Source organism: Seriola aureovittata, chromosome 18 (assembly GCF_021018895.1).
Source record: "Seriola aureovittata isolate HTS-2021-v1 ecotype China chromosome 18, ASM2101889v1, whole genome shotgun sequence".
Lineage (NCBI taxonomy): Eukaryota > Metazoa > Chordata > Actinopteri > Carangiformes > Carangidae > Seriola > Seriola aureovittata.
This window is the reverse complement of record NC_079381.1, coordinates 19,410,201-19,434,105: the sequence shown is the minus strand read 5'-3', so window position 1 is coordinate 19,434,105 and position 23,905 is coordinate 19,410,201. Positions and strand designations below refer to the sequence as shown.

The 23,905-nt window shown below is 39.9% G+C and overlaps 2 protein-coding genes and 4 non-coding genes across 9 annotated transcripts; 1 reads left to right on the top strand and 5 right to left on the bottom strand.

Annotated features, from left to right (window-relative positions):
- Positions 1-409: 409 nt before the first annotated feature.
- On the bottom strand, positions 410-5,040 carry rpl7a (ribosomal protein L7a). Its single transcript, XM_056404123.1, has 8 exons — positions 4,903-5,040; positions 2,600-2,720; positions 2,262-2,411; positions 1,863-2,003; positions 1,478-1,557; positions 1,067-1,197; positions 659-728; positions 410-547 (listed from the first exon to the last, which is right to left on the bottom strand). The coding sequence occupies exons 1-8, from the start codon at positions 5,038-5,040 to the stop codon at positions 443-445; spliced, it is 936 nt and encodes a 311-aa protein (XP_056260098.1). The 3' UTR covers positions 410-442.
- On the bottom strand, positions 1,338-1,413 carry LOC130187054 (small nucleolar RNA SNORD36). The gene has a single exon (XR_008830382.1). It is a non-coding gene; the product is annotated as a small nucleolar RNA SNORD36 (small nucleolar RNA).
- Positions 1,634-1,706, bottom strand: LOC130187062 (small nucleolar RNA SNORD36). Its single transcript, XR_008830389.1, has one exon. It is a non-coding gene; the product is annotated as a small nucleolar RNA SNORD36 (small nucleolar RNA).
- On the bottom strand, positions 2,092-2,162 carry LOC130187064 (small nucleolar RNA SNORD24). Its single transcript, XR_008830391.1, has one exon. It is a non-coding gene; the product is annotated as a small nucleolar RNA SNORD24 (small nucleolar RNA).
- On the bottom strand, positions 2,481-2,551 carry LOC130187063 (small nucleolar RNA SNORD24). The gene has a single exon (XR_008830390.1). It is a non-coding gene; the product is annotated as a small nucleolar RNA SNORD24 (small nucleolar RNA).
- usp20 (ubiquitin specific peptidase 20) lies at positions 4,807-22,705 on the top strand. 4 transcript variants are annotated; one of them, XM_056403546.1, is made up of 25 exons: positions 4,807-5,185; positions 5,429-5,536; positions 5,853-5,906; positions 6,268-6,330; positions 6,487-6,627; positions 6,810-6,912; positions 7,311-7,380; positions 7,510-7,623; positions 7,767-7,866; positions 9,223-9,736; positions 9,823-9,972; positions 10,406-10,518; positions 10,918-11,090; positions 12,396-12,490; positions 12,607-12,640; positions 12,739-12,784; positions 12,900-13,080; positions 13,202-13,328; positions 13,408-13,577; positions 14,915-14,996; positions 15,770-15,878; positions 15,984-16,086; positions 16,173-16,241; positions 16,324-16,492; positions 16,906-22,705. In XM_056403546.1, the coding sequence occupies exons 2-24, from the start codon at positions 5,459-5,461 to the stop codon at positions 16,479-16,481; spliced, it is 2,847 nt and encodes a 948-aa protein (XP_056259521.1). In that variant the 5' UTR covers positions 4,807-5,185; positions 5,429-5,458; the 3' UTR covers positions 16,482-16,492; positions 16,906-22,705. The 4 variants fall into 4 exon arrangements, with proteins under 4 accessions (XP_056259521.1, XP_056259520.1, XP_056259522.1 ...); XM_056403545.1 differs by having other exon boundaries at positions 4,807-5,230; positions 5,432-5,536; XM_056403547.1 differs by having other exon boundaries at positions 4,807-5,536; positions 7,767-7,845.
- Positions 22,706-23,905: the final 1,200 nt, after the last annotated feature.

Sequence of the window (23,905 nt, the reverse complement as noted above, 5' to 3'; positions counted from 1 at the left end):
TTGACTCAAGTGTGATTTGATAACATTAATTTGAATGAATTCCCAGCTCTGCAGAAAAGGGTTTAAAGACTAATTGTCCCATTAGTTCAACATCTGATTGTTTTGTCAAGTTGGAAACCATCCAGCATAGTGCCTTGGCCACAAGTTGCTTTGTAAAATTTAATTTAGATAAACCCCATCAGTAGATTAACTGCCATTTTAGTCTGATCTGATCACTAACTGCCAAGGGATCAACTTACAACCCATAGACCACACCTGAGTATTGTTACATATTTACTTTTCATCCCAGTTTATATATAAATGCTTAAGTATATTTTCCTGACATGACTTGAAAATGAATAAACTACAGGTACAACTTGGTTCTGAAACACCATATATTTAGTTGTTACAATAAAAAACAAACGCACTATTAGGACATACAATTTTTTTTATTCCAAACAATTCAACCAAGCTTGGTTGCCAGTTCCTTGGCCTTAGCCTTCTCCAGCTTAGTGATGCGGGCTGTGGACTTGGGGCCCATAATGTTGCCTCCCCAGTGACGACGGATCTGAAACACAAAAGTTTAAAGAGGATTACAATGGTGCAATTTGGTCTCTAATAAGGGTAATTTATTTCAACTTGTGGAGATTCTACAGTTTGCCAAATAAAGAATGCTTACCTCCTCATATCTGTCATTGTAGTTGGTCTTGATGGCTTCCACAAGCTTGGCAAGTGCACCTTTGTCCTCACTATGAAAGAAAGAAACATTACTGACCACTATTAAGAGATGGCACTGCCTTACTGATTCAATACTGAAGGACAATGCAGATAAATGTACTTGAATATTTATTGGTTTCAAAAAGAGCATAACTTTCCCATGTCCTAATCCTCCAATTTGGTGTTATGACCACTTTAATAATTCATCTTAACCTTTTGCTTACAGCATCATGGCTGAAGTTCCCTAATATGTATATCAGTGACAGAACAGTTTTAACCAGTCATACTAGGTGGCTACTAGTCAAGAAACTGGACAATTCTCATACTATGTAACTTGTGCAGCACGCATCTCAGTCATGTGTATACTTACGGGTTAATCTGTGTGAAGGCAACTGAAGTGCATGTCTTTCTGTGCACCAGTCTGCCCAGTCTAGCCTTGCCCTTGACAATGCAGTATGGGACGCCCATCTTGCGGCACAGAGCTGGCAGGAAGACGACGAGCTACAGAAGCAGGAGAACCAGAGAAAATATTACTATTTCAGGAATGCATTTAAATCAAGACAATCTTAGAAAAACAAATACTTCAATCTGACCAAGAACTGTAAATATAGTAATCAAAAGATGTTCTTGGGTTTATGGTCACTGCTCAGGGTTAAAAAGCTCGTATGTTTGATCAACACAGAGGATTCAGGTGAAGAAATTCAGACATCATTGCTAGTGACCACTTTCTACACTATAAAACAAGTTCCACTGCAGCCAAAATAATGTGCCACAAACTTACCTCAATTGGATCGACATCGTGGGCAATGATGACCAGCTGGGCCTTCTTGCTCTCCACCAGGGAGGTGACAGTGTTCACACCTGCGAGCAAGGGATAAATGAAACTTAAAATCTCCTCAGCAAACTCCATGCACGGAAATGATTTATTGTTTTGGCCAATGCTCAGGGTTAAAAAGCTCAATAACCATCAAGGTATGTTTCAGGTGAAGAAATTCAGGTCATCAGTGCATCAAGGCCAAGTTAGATAAAACTGCACTAGTAGTTTCATAGGACAGAAATCAGTACATAATGATAAACACCTAGGGTGTCCATTAACACAACCCAACAAAGGCAGCTTCATCTAAGATGAAGCTACTGTCTAAATGAAGGTTTGGTGGGAGCCTTACCTGCACGGAGGACAGGGGGCCTCTTGGTGGGGGTATCTCCCTTTCCAGCGGCCTTCTGCTCAGCGCGGGCCAGCAGCCTCTGCCTCTTCTCCTGCTTGGTCTCTGGCCTGTACTTGTGGGCCAGCTTGAACAGCTGTGTGGCTGAGAATGAAGAAAGCACATTACAATTCACATTCAAACACCTCAACTGCCTTCAAGTACTTAGATCCAAAAAAGTATTTCATGTAGCTGCATCAGTGATCTTGGTGGAAAATGTCAGCATTGCTGTTAAGATAGCAAATATTACTCACATCATTTGCAAAGCGACATTGGTATCGTTAAGGACCCCAATAAGTCATCTATGAAATACAGCATGACAAAACTAGCACCTAGATGCTACTCTTATTGCCAAAACCTTACCAGTCTGGCGGTCCAGAGCCTGGGTGAACTGGTTGATTGCAGGGGGAACCTTCAGACGCTTGTAGAGGATGGAGCGCTGCCTCTGCAGGCGGATATAACGAGGCCATTTCACAAAGCGTGTCAAATCACGCTTGGGCTGAATATCCTGGCCTGTGGTGAAAGACAAAAAATGTTAACTATCTGATATCAAAATGAGGAAGGTCTGTTTTTTAATGTATGTGCATCAGCGATCTTGGTGGGGTTGTCTTCAGTGTTCTTAAGATAGCAAATATTCGTTTACATCATCTGCACCATTACAATCCACAACTCTTGCAAAATGCCACCCAGGGGCTACTCACCGATGCCAAAGTTCTTTGGCCTCTTCTCGAACAGGGGGTTGACTACTTTCTTGGCCTCATGTTTCTTGGCCACAGAAGGGGCAGGTGCCACCTTCTTCCCCTTAGCCTTCTTTCCCTTAGGCTGTCAAAAAGAAAATGATGTTAGCACACGTTGAAAATAATTGAAAGTTCTGTAATAAAAATTATTTAAGACTCCACAAGTTAAAAGCTTATCTTATTACAGCTGTGCCTTAAGGCTCAGATGACCATTACAACACGTTTAATGCATTACCCATGTAAACTCATTAAACTCTAGGAATAAGACAAACATGTACATTTCACATAAATACTGCTTCCACTATCCCAAAACTCCAGCATGTGTGAACTTTGGCATCCATCACTTGGCATGCAAGTTAATCTCCTCCTAGTCAATTACTTTCTAAAAACTATTACCGAATTACACCACACAAGAGTTTGAAGAAACGTTGGTTTTCAACACTGTAAAGGCAAAAACTTAAGAGTGACGCTCAAACGCATTAGCGAATAATGCTAGTCCCACGCTGGTCGGTCTATGCTGCTGCGACAGATATGCCATACAAACCAGGCTAATAACGGCACAAGAACCTCAGCTGTTACCACTGTATTGGTGTTATTAACAAATAAAGACATTTGTCAAGTAGGAAGCTACCAAACACCACAAACGTGGCTCACACGCGAGCTATGGCTGCTAAGTATAACATCCCTACAAACAGAGGCAGTGCCCAGGCCCATTCACCGAACACTACCGGGTAAACCAACCGGACACACATTTATATCCTGCCAAGTAACGATGCGTGTAATGCTAAACTTCCAATAGCCATAATATTAAGTTTTGCTAACATGTAACCACAAACATAGTTCACATACATACGGGAAGTATATAATATTAAGAGTAAAACTGCTCCTGAAATCAAGCGTGTTCCCCCACGTTAGCTTTAGCTCCTTACAGGGGCTACTCTTACCGGTTACACTTGCATCGGTTTTACCAAGTTTTAACCAAAAATACAACAATATCGGCGCACAATATCGACATTATATCCACGAACAGACTTCACAGAACTTATATATACATTTTAAAATATAAAACGAGGCATACAGACAAAGATGCAAACAGATACAACAGCTTGGATTATTCCTCAGAAGAAGCGACTATGCACCCACCATGTCGGTTCAGGCAGAAAGGAAGACCGTTGGATTCTGGGTAGCGTAAATACCGCGAGGCTTGCGGCGTGGTTACGTGGCCTCTCGGACACCGATCTGGAGTCGGATTTCAAACCGGCTTGACTGCTCCAGCTTCGTAGTTTCAAAAATTCAGACACTGACTCAGGGTCAGTGTTACAATGCAAATACAAAGTCTTAACAAGCTTTACTACGTCACATAATGGGACAGTAGAGATGTAAAAAAAAAAAAAAATTATTTATTGAAGGTGAACATTTACAAACACCAGGGCATAGAAACAACAACAATAAACACAAAATAATATACAAGGTACGTTGGATAGAAGGGGTAACTTAAATTATACGTATTAATATGATATTATATGATATGATATTAAATAATAGTAATCACTACATTGATCATATTTGGTTATTACTAACATAACAACCTAATTATAATATAATTGTCCCGAGGAAATATTAGAGTAGCATTTAATATATTTGAATTATGCCGAGACTATTTATATTTATCATATTTAGTCGCGCTATGGTTTCAATTAATTTTTCAGTAAGTTACTTACAACAGTTTGAAACTATTGGTACCAGAAAATCATTTCTCTGTGATGTTTATAATCAAATTTTGATTGTAATTTAACCATAATTTTGTTATTATGCATGTTAGCATATCCTGTCCGGTATGGCAATATATATAATATATAATGATATATATAATGTATACATAATAAAATAGTCTTTTGAGCTCTTGTTATAATCAATTTTTTTGTGTGTGCTGTAAATCTAAAATCCTTCAACCTGGTCATGTTGCATTTATCTCCGATTATTTCTCGGCAGGCTGCACAGATTTTAAACCTGGACAGATGTGATTGTGCACAGCTGTCCTTCGCACTGTGGCGTGGGGGAGCCATTTAACCGACGCACACCACGTCACTTCCGTAAACATCTATCTATCTATCTATCTATCTATCTATCTATCTATCTATCTATCTATCTATCTATCTATCTATCTATCTATCTATCTATCTATCTATCTATCTATCTATCTATCTATCAATCAAATAAGAAAGGAGGTTTCATATGTGAAAGGCGAGTGGATCAGTGGGTCTGACGTTGCCGTGTTGCCTCCTCCAGCTCTGCGTCGTGCCGCGCCGGGGCCGTGCTGTGGGTACGGGAGGGGGGAGTTGTTTTGGGATGGTGGGCCGGGGTATCGCGTCTCTCGGCTCGGCTCCTCTGTAGCTTGCTAGCATACGATCCGCATCCACTATGGATTGTTTACGAGAGGAATGAAAAATTAGCGCTTATCGCCGTGACAGCTGCTTCTTTTGTTAAATACGACTCATTCACAACAGCTGTTGGCATCGCTGCAGTGAGATGATTTCTGGGCTTTCGTTGGTAAACATAAGGCCTTTCACTTCGCAGATGTGTCAGATTCTGGGGGTAAATCTTGTGAGAAGATGTCTGAAACGATACTATAGATATCCAGCTTATGTTTGAGTTGTCAGTTAGCGATAACGTGCATGTGATTTCTATGGCTGCAGATCGTGTTTTCGTGTTGACATCACAAGGATAGCTTAGCTACATCACATTGTCATCTAGAATTACCACAGTATTGTTATTACTGCCTTGTCAAATTAGCAGACGTCCCCCTGAAGAAAGAGAGTAGCTATGGCTGAACAAGACATTTGTCCCCACCTGGACTCCATAGGACAGGTAACCAAAGAGGACCTCCTCCAGAAATCCAAGGTGGGTTTTCATTCATTTACAACAAAATGTTGTGCACAATGTCAATGCCATGGCACACACACCCCTTAAGGCTGTTGTATATGATATGATTGATGTAGCTGCCTTTTGTCCATCAGTCCTCACTGTCATAATTACCATATGAGCTGGAGTAAATGGAAGCTTTATTATGTTGTCTTTGTTTAAGATCCTATAATGACAAGCATCCTGGTGTGTGAGTGACCACAATGTGTGTGTGTGTGTGTGTGTGTGTGTGCACATACAGTTTAACCATCATGTTCTATTCTTTTCTATCCATGTTCCCCTCCTGTTGCTGCAGGGAACTTGCCAGTCCTGTGGAGCAGGTGGCCCAAACCTGTGGGCCTGTCTGCAGGTAAAGTCCAGTCCTTCTCTAAATGTTTTGAATTTTGGTCATTTGAAAGGTTATTTCTGGTTTGTCACATAAATGGCGACTACTACAAATCTTTTGAGATGAGAAAGCCAGGTGAATGCTTAATAATTAATAATGATGTAGGACATAAATGTAATTAGAAAATGCAACTGCTCAGGCAAGTGGGAGAGCAATTACAGCTATGATTTCATATTCTAAATGACATTTGACATTGTAGCGTTACATTTATTCATACATGACAACCGATATAGATAGACAATTCAGATATTATGTCTTTACAAGATAAAAAAGAGGATTCAAAAGCCATGACATCCAAATCTAATACAATGTTCCTTCTCTGTAGAATGATTGCCCATATGTTGGTTGCGGAGAGTCCTATTCTGATCACAGCACCCTGCATGCACAGGTAAAACCCTGCAAACACCTGCCAGCTTTTGTTCTGCTTGTCAATATGTCAAAGTAATCATTTCAAGAGTCCACTAAATGATTCTGTGTGTGTGTACGTGTGTGTGTGTGTGTGCGTGTGTGTATGTGCGTGTGTGTATGTGCGTGCGTGTGATAGGCTAAGAAGCACAACCTGACCGTTAACCTGACAACGTTCAGGATCTGGTGTTATGTGTGTGAGCGGGAGGTGTTTCTGGAGCACAGGCCTGCCCTGGTGTCTGTACCTGCCGCTCCCCATCACTGTAAAGCTGCAGAGCAGGTACGACTTCAACACCCCAAGGTCACATCTCCTCATTGATTTCTGGCCCTTCCTGCTTGATGGATTTACATGGAAAAAAAAAACAAAAAAAAACTATAAGGGCAAGTGATGCTATTTCAAATCCACACAACCTGTTTCTTACTCACCCTCATATTTATAGTATCTCTTAATGATTTTCCTAGGAAGTGGCTCCTCAGCCAGTAGGTCACCCTCTGAAAGCAGTACCAATTGCTGTGGCAGAAGAAGAAGGTTCAGAGTCAGAGGAGGATGAGCTGAAACCCAGAGGTACACATTTCTTCTTTTAAACAACAGTCCACTTGAAGCCTCTCAACTCATCCCACTCATTTGTGATGTATTTGTTATTAACAGGACAAACAAATCTCAAGAAAAAACTCTTTAAGAATCACCTGCAAAAATCATTTCTCAGATTATTAAAACCGTTGGATTTCTATTAGGTCATAGCTGCCATATTTAATAGATTTATTGCTTTGAATCCTATAGTTACCTGCCCGTTTTCTTTTAATCCAGACTAGATGTGAATATCAACCCTTGGTGGTGTGTCCCCTCAGTTTGACTTGTTCTAAGAATCTGAGGTTAATCTCTACATTGCTCAGTTTGAACACTTTGCCACTCTCTGGGAAGATAGAAATCTACATGCCTCCTGTTTCTACTGTTGTTCGTAGGCTTGACAGGAATGAAAAATATTGGAAATTCTTGCTACATGAATGCAGCTCTTCAAGCCCTGTCCAACTGGTAAGGTCACTTCCTCTAATTATGTCTGGCCATTTATCAGAGGTGTGGGTCTTTTCTCTTTTTATGAATGTGTTATTGTTTAATAATCTTTATTAAATTGATGCATTTTTTCCTCTCTTTCCTCACCAGTCCTCCTCTGACTCAATTCTTCCTGGACTGCAGTGGATTAGTGCGGACTGATAAGAAGCCTGCTCTCTGCAAGAGCTACCAGAAACTCATCTCAGAACTCTGGCATAAAAAACGGTAATAAATGCTTTAAATGTCAGAGCTAGAGCTAATCAGAGAGATCTTAACATTTTGCATTCAACTAGGTTGTTATCTGCTAATCAATCATGAATATGGGATTATCTTTAATATAACATCTCTCACGGCTGCTACCCTCTCAGGCCCAGCTATGTTGTCCCTACCAGTCTGTCTCATGGCATCAAACTAGTAAACCCCATGTTTCGTGGTTACGCTCAGCAGGTAGGGGCAAGCACCCAGCAGGTAACTACACCTGGCATCACTCAACAGCTTGACACTGTCTTGTCTTTTGTTTTTAAACCCTGTGTTCTCACACTATCCCTAAAATAATTTTTTTTTTTTTTTTTAATTAACAATTACATTTGTTCTTAATACCAAAAGGTCTGACTTGAGTTTTTGACTTTTTTTGCATATTTGAATGGATGGCTGAATCAGTTTTGGGTGAATTTTTATTATTTTCTTTAAATCTTCAGAACCAGACAAAGTCATAGATGCCTTTATGTCTCTCTGGTGATGGCAGCATGAGAGGAGCTGAAGGAAAGGATTGATATAAATCTAATTTCTTTGTCATTAATGACATTACTGTCTTTATAATATCCTAAACTTCAATGTTTACTTATGTTAGTCCTGCCAACCCTCATAGAGAGGTTTAATAATGTATCTCCTCAAAGAATTTGTGTACTGTTGCAGAGAAGCAATTAGCTGGAAGCAGGGGAAAACAGCTATCCACAACTTGTCATTTTTTACACTCCAGTTTTTGTACAGATTGAACAAACATAGTATCAGGAATTAATTAGTGAACTTTAAAGATGCTGGTCAGGAGATACTTTTACCTTTTAACATTTTTACCAAAGCCGGTTGCCCCTGTTTCCAGTCTTTAGACTTTGCTAAGCTAACCGTCTCCTCGCTGTAGCTTCATATTTGGCAAACAGATATAAAAGTGGTATCAATCGTTTCAACCACCTCTCTGCAAGGAAGGGAATAACTGTATTTCCCAAAACGTTGAATTATTTGTTTAAATTAAAGAGAGGCCACTTGATTCGATAGACACCCACCACCTGAGCTAAGACAGGCCTGACCAAGGCTAAGTAATATCTTTAAACTGTGTCAAACTGCTCATTCAGAATGCTATCATTTGACCTTGACTCTGGGTAAGTAAGAAAAATAGTAAAATGAACCCCAACACTGAATTATCCCTTGAAATACACAGATTTTTTAAAAATATAATCCAGTTTTCATATGTGATTCAGGCAAAGTGCATGTTTTATCAGAAGTGTCTTCTCTGGTTTTGTTTGATTGTGATTGCAACAGAGTTGGAAGTGTAAAGAGGTTTTAGACAGTAATGGGTTTGTAGTGGGTGTATCACCTTGTATCACCTCTTACTAATGCACAAAATGCTTTGTTGTTACAGACAAGACAAACACCATTATTTACATATTTGTCTTTCCATCTCCTTGTTTTGAAATAGTCAAGTTTACAGACATTTATCTGTTACCCATTTACATAAATCCAACTTCTCTGCAAACTCCTGTCTCTGTGTATATATCCATATTATACATCCTCCATTTGACTTAATGCAATGTGCTTTTCTTGGTACAGGACACTCAGGAGTTCCTGCGCTGTCTGATGGACCAGCTACACGAGGAGCTGAAGGAGCCTCTGACAGAGTGCAGCATGAGCGGGGAGGGAAGTGACGGCGAGGAGAGAAGAGATGGTGACCGCTCCCCGTCTGAGGATGAATTCCTGTCCTGCGACTCTGGCTCCAGCAGTGACAGAGGGGAGGGAGGAGGTGCGGGTGACGGCGAGCTGCTCGTGCAGGACGAGTGTGACGGGGTCAGGTCGCCGGCGGTGGGGATGGTGGGTGTCAGTCCCGGCGGGGTGATCTCGGAGAAGGAGAGGCTCAAGGAGCGAAGGGTGTCTGGCTCGTCCCTCCGCGGAGGCTCGCAAGAGATGGATGAGGACGCCGATGTGGACACAGCGGCTGAGGAGGAGGCTCCTGAGAGGGGAGAGGAAGAGGAGCTGATGCCAACTCCAAACACTGAAGTCCAAAACCAGGAGAACAACCAGACATCTAATCCTGTGCAAGGGCAAGGCCAGAGCAGCAGCACCTCAGGTATGAGTGCGATTATAAACCTACTTTCTCAGACACACATTTACAATGTGCCACGAATCATATTCATATGACAATCTCTTTTCTAGAGCCAGACAATGAAGCATCAATGACCCAGCCCCAGTCCACTCCCTGCAGTCCTGTGCGAACCCTTCAGGAGCTGCATCCCAAACTGTCCTCCAGTCCGCCTCGCTCCAGCCCGCTTCGCTCTGCAGGACCGGCCTACTCCTTCAAAAAAGGTGAGGAAAACGTCACGGGGGTTGATAGATGAACATCTGCCTTCAATACGCACATTTGTGCACAACGCCACACGAGTCTTGGAAAGGTCATAAAGTCAGACATGAGAGGTTTGTTGGAGTCACATCCACAAAGAATTTAAGGTGCGTTTTGAATTTGATGTCTGTCCCAGTCCCCCCTGTCTGCCTGTCGGTCGCTCTACCACTTTGGTCCAGACTAAAATATCTCAAAAAATGTTGGCACAGACATGAATGATTCCCAGAGGATATATCCTACTGATCCCCTGAATCTTCCACCAGCCACCATGAGGTTGAGATTGTGGTTTTGAACCTCTATCCGGTGCACGTCAAATCCCCATCTCTCCACGTTCTCCATGTCAAACAATAACATTACGCTTCCCCTCTAAAATCCTCCTTGCTGTCACATGTCTTCCAGCTCAGCTGCTGCTCAGTGCCAGGAAGAAGAAACAATCTCACTATCGCAGTGTGATCTCCGACATCTTCGACGGCTCCATCCTCAGTCTGGTCCAGTGTTTAACCTGTGACAGGGTGAGCTGTGCTTCTCATGTTTAAACACCAGGGGAAGCTACTGACACATTCAGTCAGAAACCACGGTATATTACTTCATTAATAACATTATCTTCTTTGTGTGGTATTTAGAAGAAAATATCGCATGTGTAATTATTTCATTTCATTATTAAAAACACTTTAACGTGATTAGAATTAGAATAGAGTGAAAATCATTTTAGTTGTATCTTTCACATATGTGTGTATTATTTTTTTAAAACACGGATGCTCAGTGATTTATTAATCCAAAATCACTCATCCGCCACATGCTAATTTGTTTAGATTATAATTTGTTTGTTGCGCAACTATGTTACAGATGATATTCAGTTTTACTCCTGATTATGAAATGCTGTGCAAACAAATTCTCTGAATGTGTGACAGGTCTCTAATACAGTAGAAACCTTCCAAGACTTGTCCCTCCCTATTCCCGGTAAGGAGGACTTGGCCAAGCTCCACTCCTCCATCCATCAAAACCTTCCAGTCAAGACCGGCGTGTGCCCTGACACCTACGGCTCGCAGGGCTGGATCTCCTACATCATGGACTCCATACGCCGGTCAGTGGACCATGTTTAACTGTTACAGTCCAGGAAGACCTCAGTGTGCTCTCAAGAAAACACATGAATTCAGGAGAATCTAATTATGTACGAAAATGCTGATTTCATTGATGCTGTTTAATCAGGCGAGTTAAGTTGACTTAACACTGATCTTAACACAGGTTCTGAACCGGTACAGAGTAGGGTTCTGACAGAGAAAACAGGCAAGTGGAATCTTGACTTACTCCTTGTAAGGTTGTCTGGTTGTGGAGACCACTGAAGCTGCCACAGATGATTCATATGAAGGCTTGTACATCAGGGCAACGCGTGTGTCCCTGATTTGCTTGCTGCATCTCTCCTGGATATCATGTCAGATATCTTTTTGGAAATCAGCCTTCACTCTAATCTGGACTTGATCTAATCTCTGCCTTGTGTTGTAAGGTGAAGCAGCATATTGTGCATGCCAGCACTTTGCTATTCAGAGGAAGTAGAGAGATGTCAGAACTGGTTGTCTTTTTTGCATCAACTTCCTTAAATACAGGAATAATTGTATTTTGTATTACCAGAGAAATGGATTCGATGTGCACATACCAGACCTGCATCAGGAAATGAAATGAAAAGCTGATTGTGTGTGATTCAGTGATGCAGTGACAGGGCCAGGATGACATCTGGGAGTCAGTCCAGGACTGATTGGTTGGAGAGATTATGTAGACTGAATGCTTGATCCAGATCTCCTGGACAAGATTTGAGTGCTGAGTCATCAGATGACCCGACAGGAGTGAGGCTGCATTTTTAAAAGCTTGAAGAGGCCTTTAATAGGAGAGTCGAAAGTGTAGTTATTGTCTGTGCAAGTGACATTTTCTGAGATACCTCTGATTTTCTAGGTGAACTGATTTCTAAGGAGAATCAGTTCCTTTACCTGCTGCATCTGCACATACCTGGACAATGTCACCTGCGTTTATCATCTTAGATAACACAACACAGATGCAGAAACAAGCGTTGGCATGCCATGTGCTCATATTCCAGCAGTTCCCGAATGTCAAAAGCATCATCATTGTAACAGTGCACACAATGTGGGCTGTTTATGAACATGGTCTTTAATGTTCACCTTGGACTTTATAGCTGCTCTAATCAATAATTTTATATTTACAATACATACAATGACTATGTGTAATGTGAAAGAAGTCGCTCTTATTGACGAACCTACAGAGAATTATTACCAGACCCATATGAATGTCAGTTTTGTCGGTATGATCACTGTCAGGATACAGACTGATGTGGCCCTGTGGCTGTGTGTTGTTGCAATGATTTCATCTGTGTGAACAGGTTCGTAGTCTCGTGTATCCCCAGTTGGTTTTGGGGGCCCATGGTAACGCTAGAGGACTGCCTCGCTGCCTTCTTTGCTGCAGATGAACTCAAAGGTAAACACCACTATAACGTGCTTTTCTCCCATAATTTGTTGCTAATTTTTAAATGGTCCAGTGTAGATGAGGAAAATTTATGTCAGAATTTACACTTATGTTGTGTCTTTTCTCAGGGGACAACATGTACAGTTGTGAGAGATGTAAAAAGTGAGTGTGTAACATCAAGCCACATTGAGACATTCATCTTAAACTCGGATATTTTTCCTTTTCATTTATTTATTTACACTGAATTTTGTTCTCTACAGGTTGAGAAATGGTGTCAAATATTGCAAAGTGCTTCGACTTCCAGAGGTACGAGGTGTTTTTCTTTCGTTCTTTTTAAATCAGATCTTTATCTTACTGCAGATGTTTTGCTTCGCTTGATCTGCCTCTTGACTGTTTTTTCTTTCCGCATTTTTGCGTGCAGATTTTGTGTATTCACCTCAAACGTTTCCGGCACGAGGTCATGTATTCGTTCAAGATTAGCAGCCACGTATCTTTCCCGTTGGAGGGCCTTGACATGCGACCTTTCCTGGCTAAAGAGAGTCCATCCCAAGTCACCACATATGATCTGCTGTCAGTCATCTGTCACCATGGCACTGCAGGAAGTATGAGTAGCCTCATTTCCTCCAGATAAGGGCATTTCAGATGTTACTTCTATCAGGGTTCATCAGAGGATAAGCAAATGTGTACCTTATATGCTTCTCTCTCACCCTTTTTCTGGTGCAGGTGGACACTACATAGCTTACTGTCAGAACGTTATCAATGGCCAGTGGTATGAGTTCGATGATCAGTATGTCACCGAAGTCCATGAGACGGTGGTGCAGAACGCAGAGGCCTATGTGCTGTTCTATAGGTGAGCATGTGAGGACCCTGAAGTGTCAAACATTCATCCTGAGTCTGATTTATGATTCATTTTTCTTGGGCTTACGCAGGAAAAGCAGTGAGGAGTCAGTGAGAGAGAGGCAGAAGGTGGTGGCTCTGGCCAATATGAAAGAGCCCAGCCTGCTGCAGTTTTACATCTCCAGAGAATGGCTCAACAAGTTCAACACCTTCGCCGAGCCAGGCCCCATCAGCAACCACACGTTTCTTTGTCAGCACGGAGGTGTGTGTGGTCTTTTTGTTTAAAATCTTAACTGTATGCTTTTTTGTCACAACAGTCCTGCCACTCCGCACTGAGAAAACAAATGCATTCTTCCTTAGAAGGAAACTATTAAGGTCAGTTTGCTCGTCACAGGGATGACTACTTATTTGTCATTAGTCAATTAGTTATTAGTCATTTTATTTTTCCTTGGAGGCCACAAATTTATGACCAAAAGCTTGTATCACCAACAATCATAAAGCAAGTTCTTGTAATCAGTTACTCACTCAAACATTAATTCATTTACTTAACAAATTATGCAATAGCAAATGAAAGGTGCCATGACACAACTGCTGAGTCTCTTCACCTTGACATCACAGAATAGAAAACAAAGGAGATGTGTTTTAACAAGCAGTCCACCTACGATTAGGAAGTATTTACTTCTAGACATCCTACACCTCCTGCTCTTGAGCCAAGCTAATGTGTCCTGCAGCAGCCTGTCCTCTGAACGTCAAGAGTAGAAACTGACATCAGTCCTCCATCAACCCGAGTAAGAGAGGAAACAGTTCCACTCCCAAACTGTCGAGGTAATGGACTGTTAGTTGGGATAGTGTGTTATCTGATTCTAATTCATAACACTACTTATGACTGAAAAAAGTAGTCCCATAACACTATAAATGAAGGGTGTGGAGTTGGAAAGATGTGGGTTTGGAGATCCTTGTAAAAAGATAAGATTAAGTTGCATTGTGAAGTTTGCATTGTCCATTGTGTGGGAAATGTCGGATCCATTGTTTTTAGAACTTGACCCATATCAAGGATCTAAAAATCTTTTTTTTAGTCCGCCTCAAGTTGGTCCCCCAACTTTATGGAAATCCAATACTAAATCACTGAAGCACCGTTTTAAAAACAGCCTTAAAAAAATTGAAGCTTTCAAAAACAGTTTTAGCACAGAACAGTACATTTAAGTCACAGCTCCACAAATCCTGCTGTTATCTGAGCGCTGCTGAAGGGAGGCCGCTGGCATCTCTCGACGTTTCAGCTTCTAAGATGGATAATTGTTGTTCTCAAACCAAAAAACAAATCACAAATCTGTGTTATTCCCATAATATTCCAAATCAAAACGATTTCTTAATGGGATGTTTTTAAAGGATTTGTATTATAGTTGGCTGGTTTATATGTATTCATTAGAAAAACATGGCTTTGAGTTACAGGCTTTCGAGGGCGGCAGGGATGAGGGTGGGGATTCTGTGTAGGAGATGTAAAAAAACTTTTGGCATTAGCATTCTGTCTGGTTTCCATTACGGGCTACAATAAGTCGTAGATTCATCCTTTAACGCTTGACATGTTTTATCTCTGTGCAGGGATCCCTCCTAACAAATACCACTACATAGACGACCTGGTTGTGATAGTTCCACAGAATGTGTGGGAGTACCTTTACAACAGGTAAACATGCAAAACACTACCATTTATGGGGAATGACAGAATGCCTGAAGGTGCTTAGTTCGAAAGTTGTATATTTGTACAAAACCAAACAACACATCTTAGTGTTGTTTGTCTTTTTCTGATTCATCAATTTTCCATTGCCTGAAATGAAGTTGTTCTGTGTAAGATTTGTCATTTCATATTTTACATTTGACTTTATTGCATTTATATAAAATAGAGAGAAACTTGGATGTTTGGAATAGCACATTCATTCTTTTTTTATTTATTTATTCATCCTTTGACCCACTTGTACACCATTGGTTACGTGTTCAAGTTCTCTGGTTGATGTGAAAAACCCTTTTGATCAGCTTCCTCTTGATAATTCAGTTAGCTTGTGTGGGAGTTTGTCGTTGAATCGGATATCACCACCCCGATGCCACAGATTATGAGTGAACCAGTGTTAACAGAAAGGAAGCAATGTCAACCACATTGTGTTTGCATTTAACAAATGATTTAAGATGCGTTTTGCTCAACGTGGATTCAAGTTAACACTAACACTGTCCAATGGAGGCTCATAAATCTGCGTTCTCATCTTTTTTTTCCCGATATGTTGTGAACATGACTAAAAAACGGCAGTTGGAGAGCAACCAAGTAGGAGTATAGTAAATGTCAAAAAGTATAGATAGTCTATTTTAATGTGATTAATGTGATTGTTTGGATCCATCAATCACAGTTCTTTGAGTCAATCTGTCTTTATCTTGTTGTGCCTTTCTGTTAAATGTCTCTGTCCTCAGTTTTGGAGGCGGCCCTGCAGTCAACCACCTGTATATGTGTGCCATCTGCCAGGTGGAGATCGAAGCTCTGGCTAAACGCAGAAAGATGGAAATAGACACCTTCATCAAGGTAAAGGCCTGTATTCTGCAACGGTTCACCTGTGTGTAGATACAGTAGTCTTTTCGGCTCTGTGTTGGATATTGAATGAGCAGTTTTCTTTCCTCTTGTCTGTAGCTGAACAAAGAGTTTCAGGCTGAAGAGGCTCCAACAGTGATCCTGTGCATCAGCATGCAGTGGTTCAGAGAGTGGGAGAGCTTCGTGAAGGGCAAAGATAATGGTATGGAACAGCAGTAAGACAAATACAGCTGTGCATTTAAGTTGTTCATGTTGTGTTCAGTTGTTTGCTGTAATTTGTTTTCTCAGAGCCGCCTGGTCCCATCGACAACAGTAAAATTGGTGTCATGAAAGGAGGGCACATACAACTCAAGCAAGGTAAACATCAGCACCTGTTGAGAAGGATGTTAAGGTGGAAATGAAGAATACAGGCGGTCACTGAGTGTTTTCCCTCCTTCAGGTGCAGACTATGGCCAGATCTCAGAGGAGACATGGCAGTACTTATTGGGTATTTATGGCGGAGGCCCTGAGATTGCAGTGAGACAGACAGTGGCCCCGGCTGACCCCGACAGCCTTCATGGAGAGAGAAAAATCGAGGCAGAGACCAGAGCACTTTGAGATGAAGAGAGGTGGGAATCTTTTCTTACTGGAAAACACTGCTCAGTGGTTGTATAGTGTTCATTCACAGTAATCCCTCATAGGAACGTGCATCCCCCTGTGTATACACAGACTTGCATACAATAACGTATTTGAATATATTTTGGGTAATGTGTAACAATTTACGGGAAGCTGTGGTCTTGGAGCTTATCGCTGGTCTTGGAACGAGCATCATTTCCACCCACTTGGCTTATGTCAAACCACATGAGCTCATAAATTCCTTCTGGCCAGCAGAGAGCAAGATATCTACACATCTGGCCAAGAATAATGGACGACATACATCGAGCTAACAAACAGCTGTAAATTCGATCTTGATAGTTTGAGATGAGGGCCCATTAAGGGTCCATTTGTTCTCACCCTGTTTCTCAACTTTCATTACCCGCAGGTCTTCTGATTCCCTTTTCCACTTCTGCCCTCACAAGATGCTGAGGAATTTGCACCTTGGTGAAGAAGCCTCGTTGTGAGCACTTTGTAAATGTAGCAACATATTATGCCGAAGCTGTGTCGCAGGAAGCTGAAACGGTACTTAAATATCATGTAGTTTATTTATTGAATAACTCTGATCTTCAGTGTTAAGGTGTAAAAATAAGACGTTGTGTCACATCTCTGGAGCTGTTTTCGGTAGCTATGGTGTTTCAGTGGCTGCTGTAGTGACTAGGTGTCATGTACTGCTAAGCTGGCTGTGGCAGGCAGACGGCTGCTGGTGTCACGCAGCAGAAGGCTGAGGAGAGCAGAACTACAGTGTGATGTTTGGTTTTATGACTTTTCTTCTTCAATGGAAGCGACAACCAAGAAACATTAACAAACATTCTGTTGTATGCCTGTTTAGTAGTTACAAAGTTCAGACATCAAGTGAGAGATAAAACATAAATCATACTGTGGAACCTCCGACCTTAAGTACGCTTACACTGAGCCCTCAGGAATGGAAGACTTTTGTTGTTTAAGCCAGTGAAATGATTGGATGAATGAACAGCAGCAGGGTTGTTTCAAACCACAAAACATGCATGTGTGGGTTCTTTAAAAAACCATATTCAGGGTCAGCTTTAAAATGCATGCATCTACAACTCTTTTCTTTGGACCAGTGAGGACATTTCCCTGACAGAGTGAGATGCCATTTGTTTGCTCAGAGAATTCATGTGCTCAAAATTGACTCACTCCTATTCAGTTCTAGTGCCAGTACTATCCAGAAAACACTAAGCATACGGGCATGTACATGTAGATATGCGGGTATAATTTTAAACAGAATAGAGAAGTGGTACATTTCTGAAAAGACAAACTAATTTATGGTCATGCCAAGAGTGCAGGAGATATAGGAAGACGATTATGTATCTGGTGCAATAATGGTACATTTGCAAAGGAGTGATAAGAAAATCTTGTGCAACAAAATACCTTAGAGGCTTTTTTCTGATAATGGCTCACATAGTAAGTTTGTAATTCTTATGAAACATCACAGTGTGAAGAACCTCCATATAATCACTTCTTAGAAAACTGTAATTCCATATTGACCCATAATGCACTGTCTGTTCAAACCAAGAGAGGGCAGTATTAAATGAGATGATTTTTATTTTTCCACCATGTTACAATTTAACAAGAAAGAAATCATCTCAAATAATAACTAGCACAACATGCACAAAATCAGACCTGTTAAAGCAGTGAGGTCATTTATGATACTATTTCATTGATCAAATATATTCACTTATTTGTACATAATGCCATAACTGTACATGTTGGTTTGTCAGGTGATCAGAAAAATGAAGCTGTACCCTGTGGGAGGGATTGTGTACTAAGAGGCAATTATATTACAGTAAAAATATTTATGTGTCACTGTTGAAGATGCGTTTTAAGATTTTATTTTTAAAAAATCACCTGTCTTCACTAATTGTGGCACCGTGGTTTGTTTACTCAGATTAGATTCTGCAGTAAAGGTTGAAGAGTCACACAGGAAGTGATGACTCAAAATGGGCTCCTATCCACAGCGTTTTGCGTCAAGAAAAACTGATTCAAATCTTGCACTCATCTTGTCTCTTTTTATCTGTTTTATTTCAAACGGATTAGACTGGTAAGCAAATATGTTGTGCAATTGTACAGCATTTGAGACAGTTCATACAACACCGACTCATATTTAGTTAATTGCTGCAATTAAGTTTTAATCATCCATTAGAGATATTACATGTTGTTGTGTAGATTGTACTTTTCCGTGTGCTTTAATATAATAAATGTACTCATAAATACACAGCAATTTTGAAAGCCAAAACTAGGAAAAATTAGATTATTATTATTTTTCAGCTAAATTAATTTCTTTTCAAATATGACAATTAATTTATACTGTTTATAAAAATAAAAGATAGTATTTGATGAAAAATGATTAATTTATTGTCAATTTACATTCACTGACCTTGCGAGGCAGCTGGATTTCTCCCAAACAAGGTTGCGTGTCCCAAACCATCACATTCACTGTTTGATGGTAAAATCTCATAAGCCATATCACATAAAGTACCAATGCACAGTTAATAAATAGTTTTAAAATCTTTTTGATTATCAGTCATTTTTAACTTAGAAATCATACTTATTTGACTGTCAGAGAAGAATGTCGATCAGTGGGAGATCTACTTGAATAAATAAGCTTCTCAGCTATTACCAGTCTAAACAGCCACAAGACAAGTTAATAAATACAAGTGAGTGACAGTGCAGCGCCTCCAAGTCTATTTATAAACAGATGAGAAGCAAAAACCTGTAGTTTTCAATGCCAAATATGCTGAACACATCTTTAGATGCCATGTAGTACTCACGTAAGGAAACATTAGTCCTTACATTTTGCTTTTTTCTACTGTTTTTTGCTATTTTTTTTTTTTAGCAGCAACATTAGAGCAATTCAATCTGAAACCTGAAATTTGAAGAATATGATAATATGATATCTGATTTTCCGCAATACAGTCATCCTATCTTGGAATACAGTGCCTTCAAGCCCTCACACACCCACAGTGCACCTGCACAGGTGTTTTTTTTTGTGTTTTTTTTTTTTACATATTTTGCCCGATTTCGTCTGTGTGGGCGTGTACAGACAACACTTGATTGACCACTCCCTCACTCTACTGTTAGTATGGTAAAGTTACACCCTCTACGTTGTAACTAGTTCATGGTGTTTGTTGACCTCGTATAAATATATAAATATTCTTCAACCTAAGCACCGGTCAGCCACATGAAGTGAAAACACCTGCGTGGGTGTGCAGGGGCTGCAGTACATTTTCATCCACCTTGACTAAAGAAAGTACAGACATGCACTGCATTCACAAAAGAAAGAAAAATTTGTATCTTACTGATACCTGTATCTTACTCAATAACGAGTAATGGGTCTCGCAAATTGTGAGCAAAGGTTGAAGTGGTTCCATCTGATTTTGTCCTGTAATTATGAGGTAGTAAGTCATATTTATGATACACAGAAGTCATGATTTCAAGATAAGGTCGCCAAAATGTTTTTCTTATGTGAATGCAATGTACTTCTGTGAGAAAGGTCTATTTCACTCTGTGCCATTAAATCTCCCAGCTGTATTTCATTGTAAGATCAGTCCAAAAAGGTGACATTGATCAAGAAAATTGAACTCAATTACATGACACATGTAATGAACATGAACTCAGAGGGGTATTCAAATTGCCTGGTAATTTAAAGATGTGAAAGTTGTTGTTAAAGGAATTGTTTGACATTTTGGTAATTATACGCTTATTAGCTTTCTTCCCCAGAGTTAGATACCACTCTCATGTCTGTACGGTAAATATAAAAATCATTATGTCATAGAGATATGTAATTTGTTGGAAAAATAGCATGTTTAATTTGCAAGACCTGGAGAACAGGGATAAAAACCAATCTGAAGAAAAAAAAATGTAACACCATACGAGCTAGTCGTGGTAATTAAGCTAGCTTAGCAAAGTAGCTGTAACTGCCGTTTCTGCAGTCTCTGACTAGTGACATTACCTTAAATTACAAATGAAATACATTTCAAATGTATTTATATCAACATTAATTTACTCAACTAGCTGATGTAGAGAGAAGACACATTTTGTTTGTAGATACTGCTTTTCCCTTAAGCTTGTCCAAACATAGAGTGCAATGTCTAGTGTGCCTTCTCAGGTTTTATGCAAAGTCTGTGATAATAACTTATAACAAGCATAAAATAGTAAGTAAGGTCTTATAACTTATATGTGTTACACAGTTTGGCTTAAAGAGGCTTAACTTCAAACCCTTTTAGAAAAACTTGTTGAAAACTGTTTCTGTAGTTGCTGCTTTCTGCCTTTGCAAGGCTGCATACAGATATGAGAGTGGTATCAATCTTCTCATCTAACTCCCAAAATAATCTAAAAAATAATAAATTAAGATAAATTAAATAAAAATAATAAATAATCTGTTTCTTTTAGAGATTTAGATAAAAAAAAAGCTCAGCCTCAAAATGAAGCATCAGAATTAGTTTATATTCTACATAGCTTCAGTGTTAGCTTATTCTCTTCCTCGTCTTCTATTTTGTGTCGTGAACAACTAAGAGATTCCAGGGCAAGCAAGATAGACTTGTGAAACATATTTAATCTGATAAAGTGCAACAGTTACAGACTGTCAGCAGATAATATAAGTGTAATTATCAGGAGAGCATCTTCAAGATCCCCCTGGCAATATATCCAACAAGGCAATCAGAGAGAGTAAACCGAAATGCCCAAAGGTTTTGTAATAGACTTTTGACCACAGATATTTTGACTTGTCATAGCACAAAAAGCACAGGTGTGGCTAATGCTACTAGCAATCGCTATATTAAATTTAACTGCCAGTGTAACTGAGCCATTTAACAGGACATCAGAAAACCTAAATGGAAGGAAGGCAGCCGTGGAGTTTGTAAGAAGTCGATTGCAGTTTTTGATTCTCTAAACCGTCTTTATGAACTAACGCCAGAAGCCAACATTGCAAATCGATTTCTGTGTTTTAGTGTTTGTCAACATTTCTTATTCTACCAGTTTTTTTAGCTACGTTTTTTTTTTTTTTTTTTTTTTCCCTGAAGTTAAACCTGCAATAGTTGATATATTTTTCGTCTTCTCGGGCGCAGCGGAAACTGACATATCATCACCGTTAAAGTTGATATCACAAACCACTGCTTACACATCCAGCAGGTACAGAGCAACATTATCATTCATTTGGAGTTGTGTTTTCTGGCCATGTGGCGAATATAAGTGCAATATTAGCTCTCTTTTAGCTCTGTTTTTGGTCTCTACCAACTCACAGGGGAAATATCTGGCTCTGTAGCTGCTAAATGTTCAACTATGTTCACCAGTCAATTATTTCAGTTATATTATACCCTAAATCTGCAGTTGAGGCTCAAAGCTGCCATACCCACCTGAACTGCCCAGCACTAAAATGGATTAAAAGCTAAATGGACGCTGGCCACCATTAATATTAATTTTACCTGAAAATTTCCAGCTATGACATGTCAAACACCAGCCATGTCTATTAACTTTATTCCTTCCTATCTTCATCCATGTCTCCCTGTTTTGTTTGCTGATGTGTCCAAAGAGATTAATGATTTATTCATGTGTCTTTAACAGTTTTGTAGCATTAGTTTTTTTTCACACGTGTCCAGACTATATCTACAAGAGGTAATGTCAATAGGAATACTGTGGGTATATACTGTATGTGTGCTATGTTTAGATACCTTTTGGGGGAGTAAGTGCAATGACAAAAAAAAAAAAAAAAAAGACAAATCTTTGTGCAATCTTAGCTCTATTATCAAAGAGAACACGTAAGAGTTTGGACAGCTGACAGTTAAACAGGGGCAGTGCAGCTTCTTATATTGCAGTGTTAAGAAATGTCGAGTGGTAATTACTCATCCCCAGCTGTGAGTTTGTTTGCTTGTGTTACAGCACGTAGCTATGCGTGTGAGATTTTCATTTCACTGGAAAATACATTGCATTGCTGTGGTTGGTAAGAATTCATCAGTTATATCAGCCCGCACACAGCACAACAGGATTTCACTCGCTCATGTTTTCCCCTATATTTTACAGTGTGTGGCTGTTGTGGTCATGATAATGGTGATGCTTTGAAACACGGGAATTTAAGTGGTTGAACTCAATTCAATGGGATGTCTTAATGTCTGTATAACTGATGTAATTAATCATGACTGGTTGAATGATTAAAATTGCCTGGTCTTTGATCTCTATGTGTTTTTCTTTGCTATGATTAAAAAAAAAAAAAAACTCTAACTAGATCCAGGAAAAACAGATACTGACAACGGTTTTAAGATAAATATTTTAAACCACACTTGTTGGTTTACTTCAGTGGTCATTGGATGTTTATCTACTGTCTTGCTATGAGTCAGATGAGAAGCTCAATATGCTGTCATGTTTATTAAATATGAAGCTAGAGCCAGGAGACTGTTAACTGAGCACAAAGACTGGAAATGGGGGAAACAGTTTACCAGGTTCTGTCCAAAGGTAACATGTCCACTTGCTCACTAATTAACACATTACATCGTTTTTTTTTTTTTAATCTGTACAAAAAATGAAATGTAAAATTGTGTGTACTTTTTTGGCAAAGCCAGACTGTTTCCCTCTTTCTAGTCTTTATGCTAAGCTTGCTTGCATATGCTATGCTTTAAAATAGGTGCATTATTAGACATGCCCAGATAAATAATATTTATGCAGATTTAATACTTTCCTTGATACTCTGACTTCAGCATCATCACTACTCATTTATAGTTTTGATCTAAAGGCAGCTATAAGGATGAGATGTTGTCTATTTGTTGTCCAATGAAGAAATATAGCTAACTATACTAATCTGAGAGAGAGGAAGCAACTCTTAAGTGAGCAGCTGTGATGTCATCTCGAGTCCCATACGTATGCTGAGCTGTATCCAGTCCAGACAGAAGCAGACCGAGAGGAAAAACACACGGGCTGCTGAGAGGATATGATGCACGTACTGAGCATTCTTGAAGACAGGAGAACAGACACACTGTACAATTCAGGTAAGAGCCAAAAATGAAAATGAAAACTGTGCCGGGGGATTGACTTCCACATGTAGACACATACACACACACACACACACACACACACACACACATGTATCCGCAGCATGCATCCACAAAAGACACCGGCTTGTTTCTTGCACTGTGTGTGTGTGTGTCTGAGCTTGGATGCAAACACACAGCACTTACATGGTTATAGATTACCGACATGAAGGTTACAGTGAAGGCGGGATGCTTACTTTTTTACGCTGTGCAGGATGCATTTCAGAAGACACCAGATATATTGATGAATAATTGAATATCCCATAGCTGTAGTTTTATAGACCATTGAATATTAAATCAGCAGATAACAATACAGTGAGAATGCAGGACAGCAGGGGAGTGTGAGGC

What these genes read in the sequence shown, in the direction of transcription:
- rpl7a (XM_056404123.1), bottom strand. Translation starts at nt 5,040, where the DNA reads ATGCTAGCAAGCTACAGAGGAGCCGAGCCGAGAGACGCGATACCCCGG. An exon ending in GGCTCTGGACCGCCAGACTG is followed by an intron (nt 2,004 to 2,261) that starts GTAAGGTTTTGG and finishes CTTCATTCTCAG; the next exon opens with CCACACAGCTGTTCAAGCTG. An exon ending in ACAATGACAGATATGAGGAG is followed by an intron (nt 548 to 658) that starts GTAAGCATTCTT and finishes TTTGTGTTTCAG; the next exon opens with ATCCGTCGTCACTGGGGAGG.
- usp20 (XM_056403546.1), top strand. Translation starts at nt 5,459, where the DNA reads ATGGCTGAACAAGACATTTGTCCCCACCTGGACTCCATAGGACAGGTA. An exon ending in ACTGTAAAGCTGCAGAGCAG is followed by an intron (nt 6,628 to 6,809) that starts GTACGACTTCAA and finishes TGATTTTCCTAG; the next exon opens with GAAGTGGCTCCTCAGCCAGT. An exon ending in TGGGAGTACCTTTACAACAG is followed by an intron (nt 14,997 to 15,769) that starts GTAAACATGCAA and finishes CTCTGTCCTCAG; the next exon opens with TTTTGGAGGCGGCCCTGCAG.